Here is a 22,303-nt window from a genome sequence, read left to right on the forward strand (position 1 = left end):
TATACACACTGAAGTGCCAAAAGTCATGGGATAGATGCCTAGTATCATGTAGAACCCCCTGTAGCACGGCAAAGTGCAGCAACTCAACGTGGCATCGATTCCACAAGTAAACGGATGACCTCTGAAGAGATGTTGACCTATTCTGTCTGGATAACTTCCCACAGCTTCCTGATATTTGTAGGGGCAGGTTCTTGGGTATGAATGGACCCTCTCCACCACGTCCCATAAATGCTTGATTGGATTCATGTATGGCAAACGTGGTGGCCACACCATTCGTTAGCATGGTACTCAAATCAATTATGGACAACTTGGGAATGATGACACTGTGCATTATCTTGCTGGAGTATTCCATCATTGTGGGGAACATGAAGTCAATGAATGGCTGCAAATGGTCATCAAGCATAGCAACATAGCGGTTACGGATCCACCACCACAGTGCCTTGTTGACAACTGGGGTCCATGGTCTCAAGGGGTCTGCGCCACACCTGAACCCTACCATCAGACCAATAAAAACTGGAACTGTGACTCATTGGACCATGCCATATGTAGCCAGTCTCCCAGGGTCCAATTAACAAAGTCACAAGCCCAGGTGAGGCACTGTGTCCAGCGTCGTAGAGTTAACAGGGGCACTCTACTGGGTCTTCTGCTCCCATATTTAATGGGAGCTAAAGAACTCGGCACTGTCTCTGGTACTGTCTGCATTGAACGTAGATGTGATTTGAGACAGTGGCCATGATTCAGAGAGCTCGCTCTGAATCGGGGACGGGCTATTTTTTTTTTAGAACGGCCTCCTGGCCGCTCGCATAGCTGTGGGTGACCACCCACAGCTATAGCGAGCGGCAAGGAAGATGGTCGCGATGGTCAAGACCATCGGGCTTGCGACGAGACCCTTGTGGTAGGGTCTCGTTGCCGCAAGCCCCAGAGAGATTACGGCTCTAACAGAGCCGAAATCTCTCCCACTGACATCACTCGTGCTGTCAGTGGGGCCGCCCCCAAACGGAGGCGTTCACATGGGAACGCCTCCGTTTGGGCAGCCACCACCCCGGCCCGCCCACCAAATGGGGCGTGCTGTCACTCAACAGTGACAGCACGCCCCCTTTGGTACGAAACCCGGAGCGACGGATTACCCGTCGCTATCTGTGTCTCGCACATGCGCTCTGGGCCACCATTGACCCGGTTGCGAGCGCTCAGCGCTTGCGACCGGGTCTGAATCAGGCCCTGTGTCATTTGGCTGTTACAATTGGTAATTCTGACCAGACGCCGCTAGTCACAATCATTAAGCACCTGTGGTCGACCACTGTTCTGTCCCCAGTGAGTGATAATGCCTACCATGAGGTATTCCCGGTACACATGACACTGTAGATCATGGAATGTTGAAGTCCCGTGCAACTTCAGAAATGTCACATCCGTCGGGCACCCACTATCATGCCCTTTTCAAACTCTGATAATTCATGTAAGCAGCCTAGCTGGTGTTCAAACTGACTCAAGTGAGGTCAAATTACAACTTATGCAGGTTTGAGCATTTCCAAGATGGAAAGGTATAAATCCCCTTCACTAGCTATATCTGGAAGTGACGTAAGGGCGGAAGTGCAGGTTTCTGCCCACATTTTCCACAAAAATAAGAAATTTGGCCCCTTGCGGGCTCGCTTCGCTTGCCACGCTGCGGGCTCAGTGAAGATATTCCCCCTCTATGCCCACTTGGATGGTAGGGAATGACGTTGGACACTGGCTCATGAGAACCAATGTTTATAGCTAAATAATGTTTTGTATTCAATGTTAAAAACATCGGTACTTCCAATGTTTTCTTTCGATGTCCCATCCCTACTACTGGGTGCAGCACATGACAAAGCAGTAGGAGCCGCACAGAAAGAACTCGTGTGCTGATCTGTACAGGGAGCGCCGCTGGAAATCTCAGCTACTTCCAGCTTTCGGCAGCCATGCTGTGGCCGATTAGTAGGCCTCAGAAAAATGGCCGGTTTCGAGGACAGAGGCAGAGGCGTTCAATCGCGCTCTAGTATTTACGCTGCCGGTTCGGGCCCGGGGTACGTCATCTGCCCGCACCGGAAACTAACGGGAGCTGGGTAGGCAGACCGCAGAGGAAGGCGGGGCACCCCGGACTCCGGGAGGATGGAACCCGAATTCTTCATAGGGGGTCCTAGCAGCGGGGGCATTGTTGGAGACTGGGAGGAGAGAGGAGGGGTGAGTCCGCTGGTGTCATACAGGTGATCTGTGTGGAACTACAAGTCCTGCTGGTAATCGTAGTTACAACACTAGAGTTGTGTCTGTGCAGCTGGGTGGAGGATGTCCTGGTCAGTCATATGTGTTATAGAAGTGCATGCTGTTTATTTCAATGTATGCAGTGCAGAGAATGGAGCTGTCTGCGTAACCTGGGACTGTAGTAATGAAGAGCATCTACAGAAATGACAAATGCGCAAATAATCCTGTTTAGTTATTCCTGCAGCAGTTTATTCAAAATATATGACAATAAGTGCACTTAACCTGGGCGCATGGAAGTAAAGAAAAAAAAAAAAAAAAAAAGCTGCCTTCTGGTCTGGTTATACACCATATAACCCCAAATTACACTATATAGAAAGATGACCATAAACAAGGTGCCAATTTCAATACATATAATGCACAATAATTCAATACTGGCAAAGCCAAAAGGCAAATAAATGACAAACACTTCCCCTTTTTTTGCTTCTGCTGACAAGACGTATGGTGTCACATGAATAGTAAATGTCTCTCACATATGAAAGATACAAAGCGTTTCACCGCAATATATAATAGTATAATTTACACAATTTATTGAGTTATATCACATAAGAGACAATTAAAATAAAGCAGAATCCATAGCATAAATGTCACAATCTTAATAGTAATAGATGGAGATGTTACCAGGAAAATGTAACCATGGGGCATATAGATGGTAGAGTTGAAGACTCAGGAACCACGCACAGCTCCCTTATGGCCACGGCTATCCAGTTCCTCCTCCAAAGCTATCCAGAATGGTGTGGTACTCCTGTCACAAGTCAAAGTGTATCGAGCCACGCTCTTCCTCAGGACAATATATTGTTGCCTGCGAGGTTCTGTAGCCTTCAACTCTATACCATCTATATGCCCCATAGTTATATTTTTCTGGTAACATCTCCAAAATAGGTAGAATGGTTTTGGGACAGGTCTAATAAAATACTAAACTCTTTTGTCATCTATATTATATATCCATGTAATAATTTTATATGTGCAGCCTTAAAAGGAAGGAATATAGTAGAGTTTTTTTGTGGGGCTTCTTTTGGTAATGAATGTGATAAAAACAGTATTACTAGTGGGGGTGTAGGCTTTGCGTACCTTGTGTTTTAATAGTTGTTTCTGTGTGTGGTTTGCTTTATAATAGGATGAAGAGTATGGAGAGGCAGAGGATGATGCTGAGGTACAGCAGGAATGCCTGCAGAAATTGTCCAGCCGTGACTACATCATGGAACCTGCAATATTTAACACCCTAAAGAGGTTAGAGTTTGTTTGCAGTTTTATTTACCAAAAACATCTTCTGATTTATTTGTTTTTTAATTCAACATACCCAGTGACTGATGCGTTTTCCTGATGCTATTTTGCATTGCATCTCTTTACCTGTTTTAAATAAAAAGTCCATGTAGTTTTTGTTAACAAAGCTAGGAAATGGCATTTACCAATGCATTAAAAGTTACAGGATTGCGTAACAACTAAAGAGATTATACAAATAGTTTATTGCGGTTTTTTTGTGTGTGTGCAAAGACTTTTAAAGCGTAAACATGGACCACACTCTTAAGTTACAGGGAGCACCCTGCTGTAAAGGGAACTCAGAAAACATAAAAATGTCAACATCATTCGATATCAACATGTATTTTTAATACTACTTGAATACATCATTTCTGGTAGAGGATAAGTTAAAACTAATCAAACATATTGGAGAATATCAATCAACAATCACCTGTAAGAAAATAAGCTCCTTTCAAATGAGATCATGGCTGCAAACAATAGGCCAGCTCAGCTTTTGTGTACAGTGGAGAAGCTTTGCAAACCAACATGCCTGCAGCCTGATGTATACCTCTCCCAGATAAAGTATCCTCCATAAAGCTTGAATCCACAAAGTGCCATCAAAGAGTGCCAAACTACCAAGCCTGCCAAGGTAAGCAACCTGCCTCCATGAAACAACTTTGACAAAATGGATCTAAAAGACATTGCTAAAGTTACCCGACTGTTGCGTCCCACCACCTGTAATCTGGACCCTGCCTCAACCAAGCTTCCCTTAGGATGTATGGACACGATTGACCATGTATTTGCAAAAATAGTTCAAAGCTCTCTACAGACAGGCATTTTTCCTGAACCTCTAAAGGAAGCAATTGTTAGTTTTTTTTTTTTTTTTTAAAGAAGTGGTCTAATTTAGATCCAACTGCATGTCCAACTACAGACCGGTATCAAACCTTCCTTTTCTAGGAAAGTTTTATTGCGAAAGCTGTGGCGCAACTCAACTAGACCCCCACCTGTCAACCCATGATATTTATGACCCATTCCAGTCAAGATTCAGGACAAGACATGTTAGTGAAAGAACCCTGGCATGTGTGCTTAATGATCTTCTGATGGCAAAAGGCAGAGGTATCTGTTCAATCTTAATCCTTCTGGATTTCAATGGAGCATTTGATACTGTGGACAATTGGATTCTATTTGAGGGCCTGAAAAATTTCTTTGGGCTGGATGGCGCAGTCCTTAACTGGTTCAAATAAATTCTCACCGACAGGTCACAGAACTCTTCGTCACCAGTGCCACTTCCATGTGGTGTCCCACAGGGTTCTATACTACCTCCCATGCTTTTTGCAGTATACATGCTACTACTGGGTGAAATAATCAGACGTCATGGCCTGGTCTATCACTGCTATGCAGATGATACTCAACTGTACCTGTCCTTTGCTCCAGAAACCATTAACAACCCTAAATGGCTGTCTAGCTGAGCTCCAGATGTGGATGAGTACCAGTTGGCTGCGACTGAACCCTGATAAAATAGAGGTCCTTATGATATATCCCAGGACAAGACTGCAGCAAAACCAACCAACAGGACTTACGCTTGGGGGTTCAGAACTACAAAACACTTGACATGTGCGGAATGGTGTTGTTCTGGATAGTGGCTTGACACTTAAACATCAGTTCTCCACCACAATCAAATCCTCATTTTGTCATCTGAGGAACATAGCCAGAGTCAAGCAATTCCCTCAGAAGATCTGCATAAAGTCATACATGCATTATTATCATCCCGCCTAGACTACTGAAATGCCCTCTACCTTGGTCTCCCAGCAAAAGAATTTCACTACTTGCAGATAGTACAAAATGCATCTGCCAGGCATTTAACCAACCAGCCCCATCCCAACCACATAACATCCATTCTCTACTCCCTCCACTGGCTGCCTGTAAGATGGCGAATCATTTTCAAGATTGGCTTACTAACTTTTAAAGCCCTACATGACCAGGGCCTAAGGTACTTGAATCAGCTTCTGATCCCTTACTGTCCCACTCGATTATTGTGATCCGTTGACAGAGGACTATTAACAGTACGTAGACTCTCGGAATTAATTTAAGGGTCGAGCTTTCAGCTTTGTGGCTCCAAATCTATGGAACTCTCTTCCCGCACAGTTCAAGAAGCCTCCACACTAGAATCCTTCAAAAATAGACTCAAGATTTCCTGTACACCCAAGCATTTCACTAATGTCCCTTGTTAAGCTTGTTTTGTATTTTGTGCTGGAAAGGTAAATGTATAGCTCTTTTAAACTATTTTGAGAAAAGTTCTATATAAATATTTATTTTTATTATTATTTCAAGCACAGCAATCATTGTCTTGTGGTTGACAGCTGTTCAGTATGGATTATTTTTTTTACAACATCTGTTTTTAATGACTGCAGGTATTTCCAGGCAGGAGGATCTCCAGAGAACGTTATTCAGCTTCTGTCTGAGAACTACACTGCTGTGGCACAGACTGTGAATTTGTTGGCAGAATGGCTTATCCATTCAGGTACTTTAGAACAAATTGGAGCTTATCAAATCATAGATACTACAGTATAGTGAGGCTGAGCCAATCATTGACAAGAGAATCAAGGGGAGGTAGGTCATGTCATAAGAGCAGAATGGGACTTGCACACACATGGTTTCTTGATCACAATGAAGCACCCATTCTGTATATTTTGTTTCCTTTATTACCTTTAAAACAGATGTGACGCAACTATTAATCACATGGTCGGAACGTTGACATAGCTGTCAGTGTAGGGCAAACTTGATAAGTTAACGGATCAAAACAAAATCACATAAATATAAAATGTAAGAAAAATACTTTGCGCACTCATTCAAAATATAAATATCAGCACAAAAAATATTGATCAAAACATTTAAAAAAAATGTAATTTATATATTGTGTATATATGTGTTTTTTGTTAATGTGTTTACATATTGTATATTTTTTTATGTTGATTTGCAGCACAGAATGTTCAATACTTGTCTATACTTATATTCTAAGAACGTTGTGTCTGTCTGTTTGCTCTACTGAACCGATTTTCATGAAAATGGCATCATTTTGTAATGGAATCTCCTAGAAAGAACCTGCACTTTGTTTCATCTCGATCCATCAAGTTAAAGCTGAGCAATAACAAAAGCAGGGTTTCTTGACCTCATCAATGCAAGAAATAGGTGTGGCACCATGTGCGCAGCTTGTAAGGGGCGGGGAGAGAGGTGCTTTGGGCCCACGTTCACTTAGTATAGGCACACAGTGACATTGGTGTGAATAGTGGGTGAAGGCGCTGCTGTCACCAGTCTGTATAGCGCTGCAGGTCACGTGGGCACCCCTGCACCCGGGCCCCTATGCACAGCTATACAACTATAAGGCCTCAAATAGAAAAAGATGTTGGCAGAAGCGTTTTCATTGTGGATGAAGCCACGGGCAACAGCTAGTTTTATATACATTTGTTTGAATTCTAACGCATTTTATCACATTTGCAATTCATTGACCCGTGTCAATATGTAGCTTTGTATTCCAATGCTTCCTGCATGTTAAGATCAGTAGTTTAATTTATTTCAGGTGTGGAACCTGTGCAAGTTCAAGAGACTGTGGAAAACCACCTGAAAAGCTTGCTGATTAAACACTTTGACCCTCGAAAAGCAGATTCCATCTTCACAGAGGAAGGAGAGGTAATGACCTCTTTACTTCCAATATACCCTAAATGATCTCTGGGGAATGAACGCTGGTGTGGGTGATAACCTTTAAGGTTATCTCAATTTCTGTGCCCCCTGAAGTAAAACCTTCACCACCACACTTTAGTGATTATAAAGAACCAGTGTGTGCAGTTACTGTGCTGGCAATTTGAAATCCCATTATGTTGTTTAAAGAAATGTTAGACAAGGAGTGGAGACCGCACACCCCATTGTGCTGCATCCTGCAGTGACTCCTCTGTTGATGTCACACTATTTCATGGATGTTCTATGAAGTTAGTGGTATTCCAGCTACAGGTATCCTTTTCTTTGTGGGTCTTGTGAGGATTATTTTTACATTCGTTATCGCTCCTTTCATATAAAATTTTTATTCTAGAATTGAAAGTTTGTCATAACCCCACATGTAGGGTCCATCGTTACTACTCCCGATATGGTCATACGTTTTGCTATAATTGAGTGTTAATGGTCCCACTTCCGCAATCTATTGTACTTGTGTATAGGGAAGGTGCACTTTCCGAACAACTTATAATGGAGTATACCCTTACTTTGATTTGCAGACTCCGGCCTGGCTGGAGCAGATGATTGCACATACCACATGGAGAGATCTTTTTTACAAGCTTGCTGAGGCTCATCCAGACTGCCTGATGTTGAACTTCACTGTGAAGGTGAGCTACCTGCAAGCTGTATTATTATATATTAACAGTTTCTTATATAACGCAGCAAATTCCGTCGCGCTTTACAATCTGAGCTTTGAGGTCATCTAATGAGAAGTTTTGAAAGAAGTGTAATCACTGTTCTTTTTCAATCCTTTAGCTGATTTCCGATGCTGGATATCAAGGAGAAATCACCAGCGTCTCCACAGCTTGTCAGCAGCTGGAGGTGTTCTCCAGGGTGCTTCGTACCTCTCTTGCCACCATACTGGATGGAGGAGAGGAGAATCTTGAAAAAAACCTGCCAGAGTTTGCTGTATGTGTTGGTAGCTCTGTTTTTATATCTTCCTTCCCTGCAGTCAAATTCCAACTTTCCATGGCATTTCCATCTCTTTATAGATCAGCTGGCTACTCAGCTGTTGTGGAAATACAAGTCTACGCATGCGCTGCAGCGAAAGGTGGTCATGCTTGGACTTGTAGTACCACAAAAGCAGGCAATGCTCAGGTCACACGTCTCTTCTCTGTATGGTTATAATGTTTTCTGTCTTTACAGAAAATGGTCTGCCATGGGGAGCACACATATTTGTTTGCTCAAGCAATCATGTCTATATTGGCGCAGGAGGAGCAGGGAGGATCTGCCATGCGCAGGATTGCACAGGAGGTGCAAAGATTTGCTCATGAAAAGTAAGGATGATCAGTTCCTCCATTTATTTCTCAAAGCCTTAATGGACTGAGGGCCTGATTCAGAGATGTATGCTAATGCAATCGCAGCATGCCTACAAAGCATAACTGAGCATAGGGCCGTCCACTGCTGCCTTCTCATATCCGTCCGACAACGTGCAACAGCGCAATCATCGGTACCATCGACGCACATCAAGTCTGACCTGCCGCAAACACTGCAGCTCTTATGACACACAGAGAACTCTCATGCTGTGAAGGCGATCGCAATGGCTAATTTATGCATGCCCATTAAATGGCGTTGAAACGGTTAAACACACCTGCGTTTTTCTAAACCCCTGTCAATCACTTTGTGAATGAATCCTCTGTGCCAGTGGTTGTCAAACTCTGTCCTCAGGACCCCACACAGGTCACAGTTTCCGGTCTCCTGGCAGGTGCACAGGTGTAGTCATTACTCACTGACACATCTTTAACAAAAATCCACAGGTGGAGCTAATTATTTCACTTGCGATTCTGTGAGGAGAGCTGGAAAACATGCACTGTTTGGGGTCTTGAGGACCGAGTTTGAGAACCTGTGCTCTGTGCGAGTGCAATCGCAAAACAATTGCTGCGTGTGTGCAGTGCGCCTTACACGCTTGTGCAATGGCAAACAATCATGCGTAAATTCGGCATTGCATACATATCTGAATCAGGCTCTGAGTGTAATTTTTGCCCAGCTCATTCTTAAACTGCGAGAACTAATCTCATATAGTCAGCTGTTCTACAGGCATTAGTGTAGAAAACGTGCTTTCTCCTTCCATTGGATAGGATAGATGAACTCTTTTGAACAAGGCTACTCCCCCTTTATACTCCGCCTTCCTTGAGTCTTCAGTTTTTTCTAAGTGCCACTTGGGGTTCGGTGGGTTGTTTTTATTGTTTTATTTTGAGGTTGTTAGCAAATTGAATGTTTTTCCTTTTTATTTTCCCTTTTTTTTTCCTTTTCTTTTCATGGGAGCTGTTCCTCTTAGGCTTCCTTAGACTTGGAGCTGGCCACGGTGGTAACTCTTGCTACAGAGTTGGGACCGTGTCCGGCGGGACCCGCCACAGCCAACACATGCTGAAGCTGCTGCTCACACCGCACACTGGGACCTCCAGTAGCCAGTGAGTCTTGTTTTCTGATGAAACAACCTACGAAAGTCGCTGTTACTTCCTCCCTCCTCTGATGTTACCGGAAGCTTCTGGGCATTCTACAGCTCTCCTTACCGAAAGGGTTAGGGATAGGCGGCACTAGCGACGGTCTGGCCACCGGCGCTGTTCTATGGGTGGTTCCAGGGAGCTGTCAAAGTGGCTTCCTTCTGTTCACTATGCTCTTAGGAGAGGAGAATTCCTGTGCACCCCTCCTCTTTGTTGTTTGTCGTGCTTTGACTTGCAAGTAAGTCTGCCTTGCCCACCTCAGACACCAGAGAGAGTTAGCTACGGAAGTATCCCCTTTTCTGGAGGCTGAAATAGGCTTGTTAGTTCTCTCTTCCTCCACCTCTATACTCCTGTCTGGGTTATTAGGGGATTGTTATATCTTCCAGTACATGTTGTTCTCTCTCATCTCTTCTCTTTGAGGATTGCTTTGGAACATCCCCAGTGGAAGAAGGATAAAGCATGTTTTTGTACTTATTGTAAAATCTATTTCCATGGGGAACACGGAACGCCATCCCAGTGTTTTTCTATTTTGTTTTATCTGATTCTGTCCCTTCTGTTCTGTTGGGACACTTTACTTCTGTTGCTCTTCTCTCTCTTTTTCTTTAACTTGGTCTTGTTTAGAATTAGCAGAGGTCTCTAGGCAGTTGGGGTATAGAGTGGGAGAAGCCTTGTTCATAACAATTCAAATGTTAAAGTGGCAGGGACCATACACCACCATCTATACCCCGAATATTCCTGTGATCACAATGGAAAATGGATTTTACAGTAAGTATACTCTTACCCATATCAAGCAAATGGACTCTTTCTAATGTAGTTTTAAAAATGTAAGCAAGCGGATACATGTGGGCTGATAATCCTGCCTTGCAGCACTGGGGCTTTAGGTGTCATTGCAGTAAGGTTGCTCTCTTTGAGTTGTTTGTATAGTCCTCCTGGCTTTGTGTGGCTTTTTGTTTTTCTTCCATAGTCAAAAACATACACAAAATTACCCCTAAACTGTTTGTGTCTGTGCTATATAAATTTAGATTGGAAGCGCCACTGTGGTAGGGTCTGATTAGAATTAATCAATAGTCTGTAGTTGCACAGCACTGTGCTGTATAATTAGAATAATTAAAGTATAATAATAATTGCTGTTTAACTTTACATTTCAACACACAGATAACACTGGTTGTTTAGCCTTATATATAGTTAATAGAAGACTCTTCGTAGTAATTTCTTATGACTTATTTCTTGAACAACTGCATATAAAATGACACATTGGTGAATCATGGTATTGTCCGATAACACTAATTACTGTTTTAATGAGATTGTCAAGTTCAGTTCCTTTAGTTATAATATCATTAATGAGGGGGAAATGAAGACCGAGAATAAGACTCATCGTTTGTGATCACAGGATGTGATGAATCCAGTTAGGTACAGGATCACTGAGTGGGTAGCTTAAGATCAGAGATTGTCATCCAATGTTCTCTGATTGTAGAAGTGCAGTCACAATACCTTTTAGACATATACTCAGAACAATACCTTTAGACATATGTTCAGACTCTCTCCAAGTAATATCTTCAGTAAGTATAGATTGGACCATTCATTATAGTAGTGTTTTGTATACCTAACCAGGTAACCAGATTGAGCTACTACCCAATATAAAATATTACTTGGACACTTCTGCTGCATGCTTGGGGTCTTTGTTCAAACTGAGAGTGCAGGCTTCCATGCAAAGCTGTTTAGCAAAAGTGTCGAACTGCTGATCAGCAAAATGTTAGCTTAAATGCACTTTGCCAAATTTGTAACTAATCTGTTCATTCAGTGGCTATACTAACTCACATTCATATAGGCACCTTTAGTGCACAGCTTGAATATCTGATCATTTTATCTTGGTGACCCCCTGAGGTTAATGCTAATACATAAATTGTTACATATAGCACTAGAAGGCAATAATATATAATTACTAGAACATAACCTTTTGTTCTTTAGGGGCCATGATGCCAGCCAAATTACTCTTGCATTGGGTACTGCTGCATCCTACCCTCGGGCATGTCAGGCACTTGGAGCTATGTTGTCCAAAGGCGCATTAAACCCGGCTGACATTACTGTGTTATACAAGATGTTTACAAGTATGGACTCTCCCCCCGTTGAGCTGGTGAGATATGAAGAGGATTATTTTGGTCATGTTACTACAGTGGGTCTCTTGAATGACCTTAGGATGTCTGTTACAGGAGGTACTGTTCCTCACTAGTAGCCAGCAATACAGGGGCGTAATTATAATGGGTGCAGTGTGTGCGGTGCACATGGGCCCACACCGCACTCCCTGTACCCATAGTTAGTAATACTTACCTTTCCACAGATTCCGGTGTCCTGCCCTGCAGCGCCGGAACGGCTGTAAACTTCTGTACTGGTCTGTGAGAAATAGAGGAAGGTGGAAACCAACTGATTTATTTGGGAAACACCGGCTTGCGCCACTTCGTAAATATACCCTCAAAGCTCATCTAACAATAACGGCTGTCTCCAGGAGTCGCCATTCATTTCTAGTCCTGCATTAGCTTGCACTTGATAGATCATTATAAGATCTGTTCACCGTAGGACCAGGACTATCCTTCAATTAACAGTAATCGTTTGTCTCAAGAGGGAGAGCATAGAAGTTCTTAGTGGGTGGGAGGGCGGTAAATGTTAAAAACTCAATTTTTAAATGCATGTATTTATTATATATCATTTACAAATCCTTCCTGTACTCGACTAACGAGACTACCCTTACACCACTAGCAGAATATAATTATTACTATGCTTTAGGGGGAATTCAATGGTTTCTCGCTCCCATCTAAAGTGACCAGGAGCTGTTCACTTGTTTTCGGCACCTATCATTTATCGCAGATTTCTGCTCGCACCCTCAGGACTTGCAAGCAAAAATCCGCCCACAGTAGTGCTTTGGGTGCCTTACCTGCAGTGCACCCAGCTTTTGGGCACCTTAACTGGCACTTAGCACAGGAGAAGCCGCTTTACGCGGCTAATCCCGTTCATTTGTGGCGTGAGAAGACGACCATCTCGACCAGCGCGGGGCTGGTCTTTTAAACAATGGAATAGCTCCTGTCAATTTAGAAGAGAGCTACCAGTGTGAGAAACAATTGAATCGCCCCCTTTGAATAAAATCATATGTACCAGACCATAAATGAGTTTGGTGCAGAATTTTATCAATTTACAAATCTCACTGCTGATTCTAATGGATCCCTGACACAGTTTCTACATCACTTGGCTACATTCCTGTTTCGTCATGTACTAGACAACAACATTGTTAAATCTGTGTTCTCTACCTAGATCCGTGTTCCTGCTTTCTTGGACCTTTTCATGCAGTCCCTCTTTAAACCGGGTGCCAAGATAAATCAAGATCACAAACACAAATACATCCACATCTTGGCCTATGCATCCAGTGTGGTGGAAACTTGGAAGAAGGTCCGATATGTCCAGCTGCTGGTTTGTTTGTCAAATATGTGAAATTATGTACTACTACTACTTTAGTAAGCAACAGGGATTTAAATGTGGACTCATTGATGAGAAAGAGAAACTGACTTGGCAAATAGTTCTCCCATGTTAGGGGTTTCAGTGATTCTGGGTCAACTGGCCCTTTCATGACGGTACATTTTTTGCAAGCATGCTGGTGAGGTATCGGAAAAGACATGAGATATTTATACTATATAGAAATATTCAGGCTTGGCACACATGGACCACTTGCCCACTCAGTTGTTTTTTCTACCAGCAGCAGTCTACATTAGAACTCCAGACTGGAAGTCCTGAAGGGAACATGGTAGCACAGGCAGTGGGAGTTTTCTCCAGAACCACAGGGTCTGAAGCCGTTCTGCTAGTCGGCGGAAGGAGATTCATTCTTTATTGACATAAAGGTTAACAAATCATTGTTTAAATTCTGTCGCTGCCTAATTTCCTCTAAACTAAAAGGTTATCGTTAACCACTTGCCTGGCATCCAACCATGCCAGGCTGAGCTTTCCCTGACGCTGTCTTCCTGTAGCCAGAGCTCAGAGTGATCAGGGAAGCTGCGGCCTCCCTTCTCCCCCTGCTACATGAACTGCTAACTGAACTGCAGCAGCCCCATCTCCCCCTCCCAGCCAGTAGTCATGGACGTTCCTTAGGATCGCCTACTACTACTGGCTGTTCTTTGCTCTTCTTGCAGTTTTATATTTGTGTGTGTGTGTATATGTATTTGTGTGTGTGTGTATATGTATATGTGTGTGTATATGTATATATATATATATATATATATATATATATATATACACACACACATACACATATGTGTGTGTGTGTGTGTAGATAGATAGATAATATGTATGTGTATATATATATATATATATGTGTCTGTGTGAATATATATATATATTTTCTCGTAAGTCCGCACTCAAAGCTTCAAATATAAGTCACATATATATAGGTGGTGCTCCTTAGAGATCCAGCAGAATACAAAAATAGAAAAAAGGCACTTACCAGGTAGAAAATGAAGATAAAATCACATCTTTAATAGAATCATCTTTAAAAACATCACCATATTGTCGACGTTTCGATCCTCCCAGGGACCGTCATCAGGACAATCCAAGCCAGTGTGAACAGAACAACACCACAAAGCATACTTGTGGTGTTGTTCTGTTCACACTGGCTTGGATTGTCCTGATGACGGTCCCTGGGAAGGATCGAAACGTCGACAATATGGTGATGTTTTTAAAGATGATTCTATCTTCATTTTCTACCTGGTAAGTGCCTTTTTTTTTTCGAGAGAGAGAGAACACATTCCTTCTGTCTGAAGTAGACTGACAGAAGGAACTATTAACCTCTTTAATTATAATGTACCACCATGTTACGTAGCACTGTCTATTGAGAGGATTCCAATACAGCCAAATTGCATATAATGATACCAGATAGAAGGTAAAGATGGTTGTGGCCAAATGGGCTTACAATCTTAGATGTGTGGGGAATATTTGATGCATAAGCTAGTGAAATAACAGTTGTAGCTGATGATAGGGGAATATGTTTGGGAATTAGACAGATGCATTATCGGCCTGCAATAATAGAGCAGCCATTACCAAATGTGATACTGTTGGAGTGGGAAGAGATGGTGGTAGGCAGGTATACATGTTGGCCTTTTGTTTGTTTTTACGTAAATATTCATGTGTCATTCTAACAGATTGAATCAATGTCTTCCTTAGAGGATGCAATTGTAGTAAAGTGTTAAAGAATAAACTAGAATTTTCTAGCACAGAATCCTGATTTACCCTTGAGAATTACATTAACAGTGAAAACTTCCCTTAATGACCTGAAAAGTTAATTAAAAACTTGGTCATCTCATTACATGCTATATAAACATATTTAGCATTACTTTAAGCTGGTGACTCTGAGATGAACTCTGCTTGTTTTCTTCGTTATCTGATTGTGTTTTACTGCAGAATAAGAGAGTGAATATTAACAAGGATGAACTCAAATCCACATCCAAGGCAGTGGAGACCGTCCATAACCTGTGCTGTAACGAAAACAAGGGAGCATCTGAGCTTGTTGCTGAGCTCAGCACATTGTATCAGTGTATCAGGTTAGTGGTGATGTCGCAGCCGCAGGATGCGGGAGAGCGTTGATGTCCCTGTTATGAGACTCTGGCAGCAGTCATGACAGTTTTGATCTATTATATTTCTACCCTAGGTTCCCAGTTGTGGCTATGGGTGTTTTAAAGTGGGTAGATTGGACAGTATCAGAGCCCCGTTATTTCCAGCTACAGACGGATCACACACCTGTACACCTGGCCTTGTTGGACGAGGTAAACTTTGTGGACACACATTTAATTTCAAAGCCAAAAATTAATGGAGCTTCTGTATGCAATGATGGTCAAGCAAAATCTTTTTTTTGTGAAACAGTGTAAAAGGAGACCAGACACTAGAGTACTACATGTTACCACTTACCAGACGTTGTACCATAGAGTAATCAAATCTGGTAAACCCTAACCCAGGGGTTCCCAAACACGGTCCTCAAGGCTCCCTAACAGTTCAGGTTTTACAGATATCCATGGTTGAGCAACAGGGGGTTAAATCAAATTGACTGATTAAGCCACCTGTGGTCAACCATGGATATCTCTAAAACCTGATCTGTTGGGGAGCCTTGAAAACCACATTTGGGAACCTCTGCCCCTAACCCCTTTGTCACCACACATTTCTTTATGTGGCCTTATGGACTGTTTCAAGTTTTTGTGTTACAGTAAGTTGGTTTTGCAGATTACATTTCACAGCGTACGTTCAGATCATGAAGGAATTTGTGTGAGTTGGAAATTAAAACAATTAGTAATTTTTGACATTTTTTGATGAATTAATGCAGAGAAAAATCTGTAATTTTTCAGATTCAGCCTATATTAATTAAATCAATTTTGCACAACACAATTTACCTCAAAATTCAATTGTCTTTTTTTTTTTTCTCCTTAGTTTAGGATTACAAGTTATGTATTTGTTTGCACGTTTTTGTTTTGCTTTTTATAGGGATAAAAATGAAAGTGGTTTGTTTTATATTTTCTCTTTTTTTAAATAGTTAGCATTTCTTATATTTTTAACCAGGCAAGCTCACTTAATGGTCATTATATGTCCCCTCTGTTCCCAGTAATAGATTCAATGTAAAATGAATGTTAATACCAAACAGCTCAGTAACTTATAGATCCACTCCCATGTCTCAGCGGATTGAAGCACTATGGGTGGATTTTGCGATCCTATTAAAACTTAAAGCAACTTTTTGATGGGTTTACTGAATTCATCATTGTTTTCTCCCATTACAGATCAGTACATGTCATCAGCTTCTACATCCACAGGTCCTGCAACTGCTTATTAAACTATTTGAAACTGAACACTCACAGCTGGATGTTATGGAGCAGGTAAGTGGCTGTGGTGTACACTGGACCGCTGCTGTACATATGTCCTTTATGTTGCTGTACCTAATATACCAACAAACGCTCAGATATCTTGTAGTCTAACTCCGTTAATAAATCTTAATATCTACTCTGGTGGCTGCTATAGGTTACATCAGGTTGTTAAATAAGTTTTATCAACATTTCTAAATACTACAGCGATGATCATAACCTTAGATGAACACATTTACCAGATTGGCACATATATATATTTTATTTGTATGTAGAATAATTGTGGTCACTAATAAAAGGGTGGGGGGTTTAAATTAACATTGCGGGGATGTCTCCTGGGTTAAATGCCCAGTACTATTCAATTGACTGCTTTGCACTGAGCACTTTACCCGGGAGATGCACTTTACCCTGGGCATTACTCACGGTAAACTGCATAAGTGTCGGGCATGATTCTGTTACCGTACACCGTAAAATCATGACTAGCCCGAAGACACTAGTTAGTGCGGATGGGTGCCAGCAGAAATCTGCTAGTCGCTGGCTTACAGTGTGAGCAGAATAGCTTCAGGCACTTAACCTGGGAGCTACATCCCTGCAACGGTAATGGAATTCCCCCAAAGTTTCCTAATCATTTGAAGGCTCAAGTTCTCAGCCAATTCTGTTTTTAAATAAGTCACAATACTCATTACTTATTGAGAAATGGAGCACAGTTGGTACTGTATATTAAATGGAGAAATCTGAAGACTGGACTGGCAATTGCTTTGTATGGACTACACTAGTGGAATAAGGACACCACAGCTGTTACTATAGATGAGACTAGAGGTGATGCCAATGGGCAATTGAAGTAAGTAGAGGAGCCAGCACACACAGAGAGACTAATGTGTGTTATGGTCTGATGTCAAAATATACAGTAGCTTAGGATATTTTGTACAACTGACTAGTAAACTCTAAAGCTATAAAGTTTCATAGAGTGCTAGTATAGGAATAATGCTTTGTGGTCAGGGTTGACTTACACTAATTCTCATTTCTTCTCCTTCTATTTGTTGCTTTCCTTTTATGATCTCTCATCTTTTTCACGGGTAACAGCTGTAGGACTTGGGTTGCAGGCTTTCTTCAATACTGTCAATTATTAATTGCATCTGGAGAATAGAGATATGAGCACTTGAACAGTGTGACTCTAAAGCTTGAAAGATACTGTTCATACACACTGAACAACCATCACTGCTGTCTAAAGATCTATCTGGCCGGGGGTCCTGCTGCCCGGTGGTCGCGTTGCACCCTCCTACCCGACGGCCTGTGCAGCAAGCGATTGATCACCCAATATATCTGCCAGTGTGTAGACAGCAATAATGTAATCACTCTTTTGTGTACATTTACGTTAGTTAAAATTGCCCTATTCATGAGTCAGTCTGTGCTTCATTCTACTTTAGCTGGAACTAAAGAAGACTTTGCTGGACAGAATGGTTCACTTGTTGAGCCGAGGTTATGTTTTGCCTGTTGTCACTTACATCCGCAAGTGCTTGGAGAAACTTGACACAGACATCTCTCTCATACGATACTTTGTTACAGAGGTGAGTTCTAATGAGCCTATTCACAGTTCATTTCGTCTTGTACATGGCCAGATTGCCATTTTTGCAACCTCCATTCTCTAATCAGGTCCTGGATGTCATCGCCCCACCCTACACCTCAGATTTTGTGCAGCTGTTCCTTCCCATCCTAGAGAATGAAAGTATAGCTGGCACAATTAAAACTGAAGGAGAACATGACCCGGTAACAGAGTTCATAGGTAGGAAACCACCAGTTTTGACTTTTGTTTTATTATTACATAGCATCATTTTACAATGCAATTTCATCTACAGTCAGCGGGGACACCCTTTTATGCAGTTGAACCTCTACTCCTGAGCATGCATTTTTTATTTTTTTTTTAAAGGGGCACTCGCCAGCAGTACATCAGACCGTAGATATTATTTCTTACATATTCAAAATGTTTTGGTCAGCATGTGAACTTTTAATCAACAAGTACAACCTTTCACCTGCATCAGCAAAGCACAAAAATACTGCTATTTGGGACCTTTGGTACATTGCTGACCCTGATGAAAGGTTGTACTTCTTCATAAAGGTCACATGCTGACCGAAACACAATATGATTTTGGAAATATAAGGAATAAACTTCTGCTGAACTTCTGCTGTCCTTGATGTATACCTAGTTAGAGTTCTGTTATTTTTTCTATGAATCTGGATCTTGGAAGAGGTGCCAGTACTATATACACAAATAAATACTGTGTAGTTCTTGCGGCATTAATGATCCTTTCCAAAATCACAAAAAGACAGGATCCTATGCGGAGGTTTGTTTGTAGTCTCAATTTTTCGCTTACAATGTGTAGGAATAATATGGTAGCCGAAAAAGGCTTAGATTTTTTAAATAAGAAAATCCACTGCATTAAATGAGGGGACACTTTTATTTTATTTGACATAAGTTGGGGGAGAGCTGGACTTTAAATCCCCCCCCCCCCCCCCCCCTCCCCTCCCACATCTGTGGAAGTTATTTTTAGTGTACTGTTTGACATTTTCTGGTGCACACCAGGCAATGACTCCTAAGGGACCAGTCCTCTTTCTTTCTGCCTCTGTTTGTTCGGGCCAGTATTTGGTAGATAAAGCATAGCGCATAGTGTTATTGTCCGGTAATCACACTCATTGTAAATGGACAGTGCAACTCCTTCGCTTCAAAGACCATGCATTTTTGATGCATTGAGCAACAGTCTATAAAATTAATAAGGATCTTGCTTAATTCTTCAAAAATGCATGAAGAGCCTATACAAAGCATACATGCGTGCGTACACACTTTTAATTCATTAATGCTACACACTTTTAATTAATTAATGCTAGCTTAAGTGCCCATGCCATTCTTTTTAGAGGAACATGTGCATCTCTCCTCCATTAGTGACACAGGATATATATCCAGCTTATTTATCTCCTGTAAAGCTTCAAGTTTTAGAACTTGCCCTACTGTGATTAAACAGTGGATTTCTTAGAGTGGAGACAAATTATTTAAATCTTATGGCATAGTTTCATTCGGTGGTTCTCAACCTTCAAGTTTTCTTAATAGGTCATGATTTCTGTCTGTGGAAGCAGGTGAGATAATTACTGACCCAGCAATATAGCATAACTCACCTATGCATGATTAAAGAAATCTACAGAACATGTCCTGTTGGTGGTACTTGAGGGCTGGAGTTGAGAACCCCTGGTTTAATTGTTAGTGAATGTGAGTGACAGTCTGCAGCTGTCACTCACAGCTATTGATAGAAACAGGTACACACGATGACAGTTTCTAAGTCCTCAGGACCTGAAACAATGCATGTTTTCCAGGTCTCCTCACAGAATCACAAGTGAAATCATTATCTTCACCTTTTAAAATGTGACAATTGACCATTTGTTCCCAAACCACGGAAAACAGACAAAAATGATCGTTCAGACAAATTGGTTAAGTGTGTTTGATTTAATCAACTTGTCCGAATGACCGCTTTTGTCAGTTTTTCGGCATTTGGGAGCAAATGGTGAATTGTAATTTGCTCCCATACAATTCCATATTTTTCTTAAAAACTGCCAGATTGGACAGATAATCTTATAGTGCGTACCTTTTATATAGAATTTAAGAATTGAAAGAAACTGAGAGTTTCTTACAAAGGTTGTTCAGTGATGCCCCTTTTCCACCAAAATTCCGGGTCTGACCCGGAGTTGGAACAGAGTCCCTATCCGGATCAGACCCGGAATGTAGCCGGCGCAGACTCTGGATATTCCCGAGTCGGCGCCGCTCACACTGGAGTCGGGTCTGCATAGACCCGGCTTTCCCAGCGTGAAAGTGGACGCTTGGAGTTGACTTCATCTCCAAGCACCACTGAAGCCGGACCATTCGGCCGGCTAGCAGCGCACTCCAGGTCATAGTGACCCAGAGTGCGCTGTTCTCACGGCAGGGTTTCACGGGCTGCGCCCGCATTAAACCCTGCTATTTACCTGGGTTGGATTGCCGGGTCACTCGACCCGGCGATCCAACCCTCTCCCCTTTTACACCAGGGAGCTGCCAGGGTTAACCCTGCAATAACCCATGTGTTAGCTCTGGTGTAAAAGGGGTATTATTTTCCTGCCACTTTAACCTGACTTGTAGTCTTGTTTACAGGCATTTCCTAGTAATGTGGAATTATTTGGGTGTGCCTTATATATTTTCTTTCTTTCTAAATTGTTATAATTACACTTAAATATTTTTTTCTGAAAATAGCATTTATTTGAAAATGAAATTATTTATAGTATGGATGCTAAGTTATGAAAATTCTAATGTTTATTTCACTTTTTCTGTCATTTAAGCTCACTGCAAATCCAAATTCATTATGATAAACTGAGCGACTGCTGAAAGAAGCGATATCCTGGACCCCAAATGAGAGGCATCTTCTCGTCTGTGGGGTTTTCCCCAATTAGAAATTGTGTATATAAACGTTTTGATTTGTGACTTGTACTTTTTTAGTCTGATTTGGTTTAAATATTTGTTATGGTTTTTTTAAACAAATACAAAATGTTATTTTAAAAGTAACTGTCTAATTTGTCTGTGCATTGTGTGTGCTGGACAGATATAGCCCTCTGTAGCACGTACTTGGCTAACTCTGTTTCGTGTGTTTGACAGAAGGTATCTGGGTAGTGTAGGCTTGGCTGATATGGCTCTGTGTGTTGCTGGTGTCAGACTCATTCTGTAAGTTGCATATACCGGGTAAACATTGCTACTTGGTTGGTGCTTCTGTGTGGATTAAAAGCAGTTTGTGTGTGTCTATGTCTTTAGGCTATTTGTGTTATAAGTAACCATCGGGGTTCTTTATGCAGGACATAAGTGGCTGTGTATTTTGTTTTACACTTTTTTTTGTAATTGTCATGTACATCTATGAATTGTGTGTGTTGGAACCAAGGGGTTCTGAATTGTGTGCTCTTTGCTTATATAACCAGTATAGTGTAGCATGTATGGATCTGTATGTTGTGTGCCTGGACACAATATAGCTCCTTATTGAGTGTTCTTGTCAGGTATGTTTATTCTAGACAATGTGCCTGTATTAATCGTGCGCTGGACAGTATTCATGCTAAATCCAGAATGTTTTCCATCAGTTTCATTATTTTTCTCCAGTCTACTATATAAAAGCGAAAATTTGTCCTTCTGTCTTTCTATACAAAACCACAGTTTACAAGCCACGATCGGAGGCAACTAAAAAAATTTGAAATCGAAATGAATTACTGTTACTTTTTAATTAATGAAAAAACACAATTTGTGCATAGCTTTCGCCCTCTACAGGTCAGGGACGGAATTACAAAAGGATTTGTCTTATCTACTATTTTTTCTTTTCTATCTTCTCTACTATATCAAAGCAAAAATTTGTCCTTCTGTCTTTCTATACAAATCCACAGTGTTTAAGCGAAGATCGTGACATTTTACATACGAGCGTATTAATACACGGCGGAGGCAGCTAAAAAAATTTTAAATCGAAATTAATTACTGTTAATCTTTAATTCATTTAAAACCAGAATTTTTGCTAGACGCTCATTGTGGGGCCTCACGGCATATGGGTAGGGCTTCAGAGCAAGCGTTTTGTGTTGTAATGTTTTGTCATGATCTTAATGTTTATTATCGAAGAGAACTTAAGCAGGCTTTGCCAGCATTCTCAGCTCTCTGAC

General features: G+C 41.5%; 1 protein-coding gene across 2 annotated transcripts; it reads left to right on the plus strand.

Moving 5' to 3' along the window:
- Nucleotides 1–2,017: 2,017 nt before the first annotated feature.
- NELFCD (negative elongation factor complex member C/D) lies at nt 2,018–21,179 on the plus strand. 2 transcript variants are annotated; one of them, XM_088442497.1, is made up of 15 exons: nt 2,018–2,199; nt 3,392–3,504; nt 5,925–6,034; nt 7,091–7,200; nt 7,779–7,886; nt 8,035–8,187; nt 8,425–8,555; nt 11,691–11,856; nt 13,026–13,181; nt 15,159–15,298; nt 15,406–15,520; nt 16,520–16,615; nt 18,028–18,168; nt 18,254–18,383; nt 20,957–21,179. In XM_088442497.1, the coding sequence occupies exons 1-15, from the start codon at nt 2,128–2,130 to the stop codon at nt 20,989–20,991; spliced, it is 1,776 nt and encodes a 591-aa protein (XP_088298623.1). In that variant the 5' UTR covers nt 2,018–2,127; the 3' UTR covers nt 20,992–21,179. The 2 variants fall into 2 exon arrangements, with proteins under 2 accessions (XP_088298623.1, XP_088298628.1); XM_088442502.1 differs by having other exon boundaries at nt 2,019–2,199; nt 13,026–13,160.
- Nucleotides 21,180–22,303: the final 1,124 nt, after the last annotated feature.

Source organism: Taudactylus pleione, unplaced genomic scaffold (genome assembly GCF_031769625.1).
Source record: "Taudactylus pleione unplaced genomic scaffold, aTauple2 ptg000018l, whole genome shotgun sequence".
In the NCBI taxonomy this organism is placed as follows: Eukaryota; Metazoa; Chordata; class Amphibia; order Anura; family Myobatrachidae; genus Taudactylus; species Taudactylus pleione.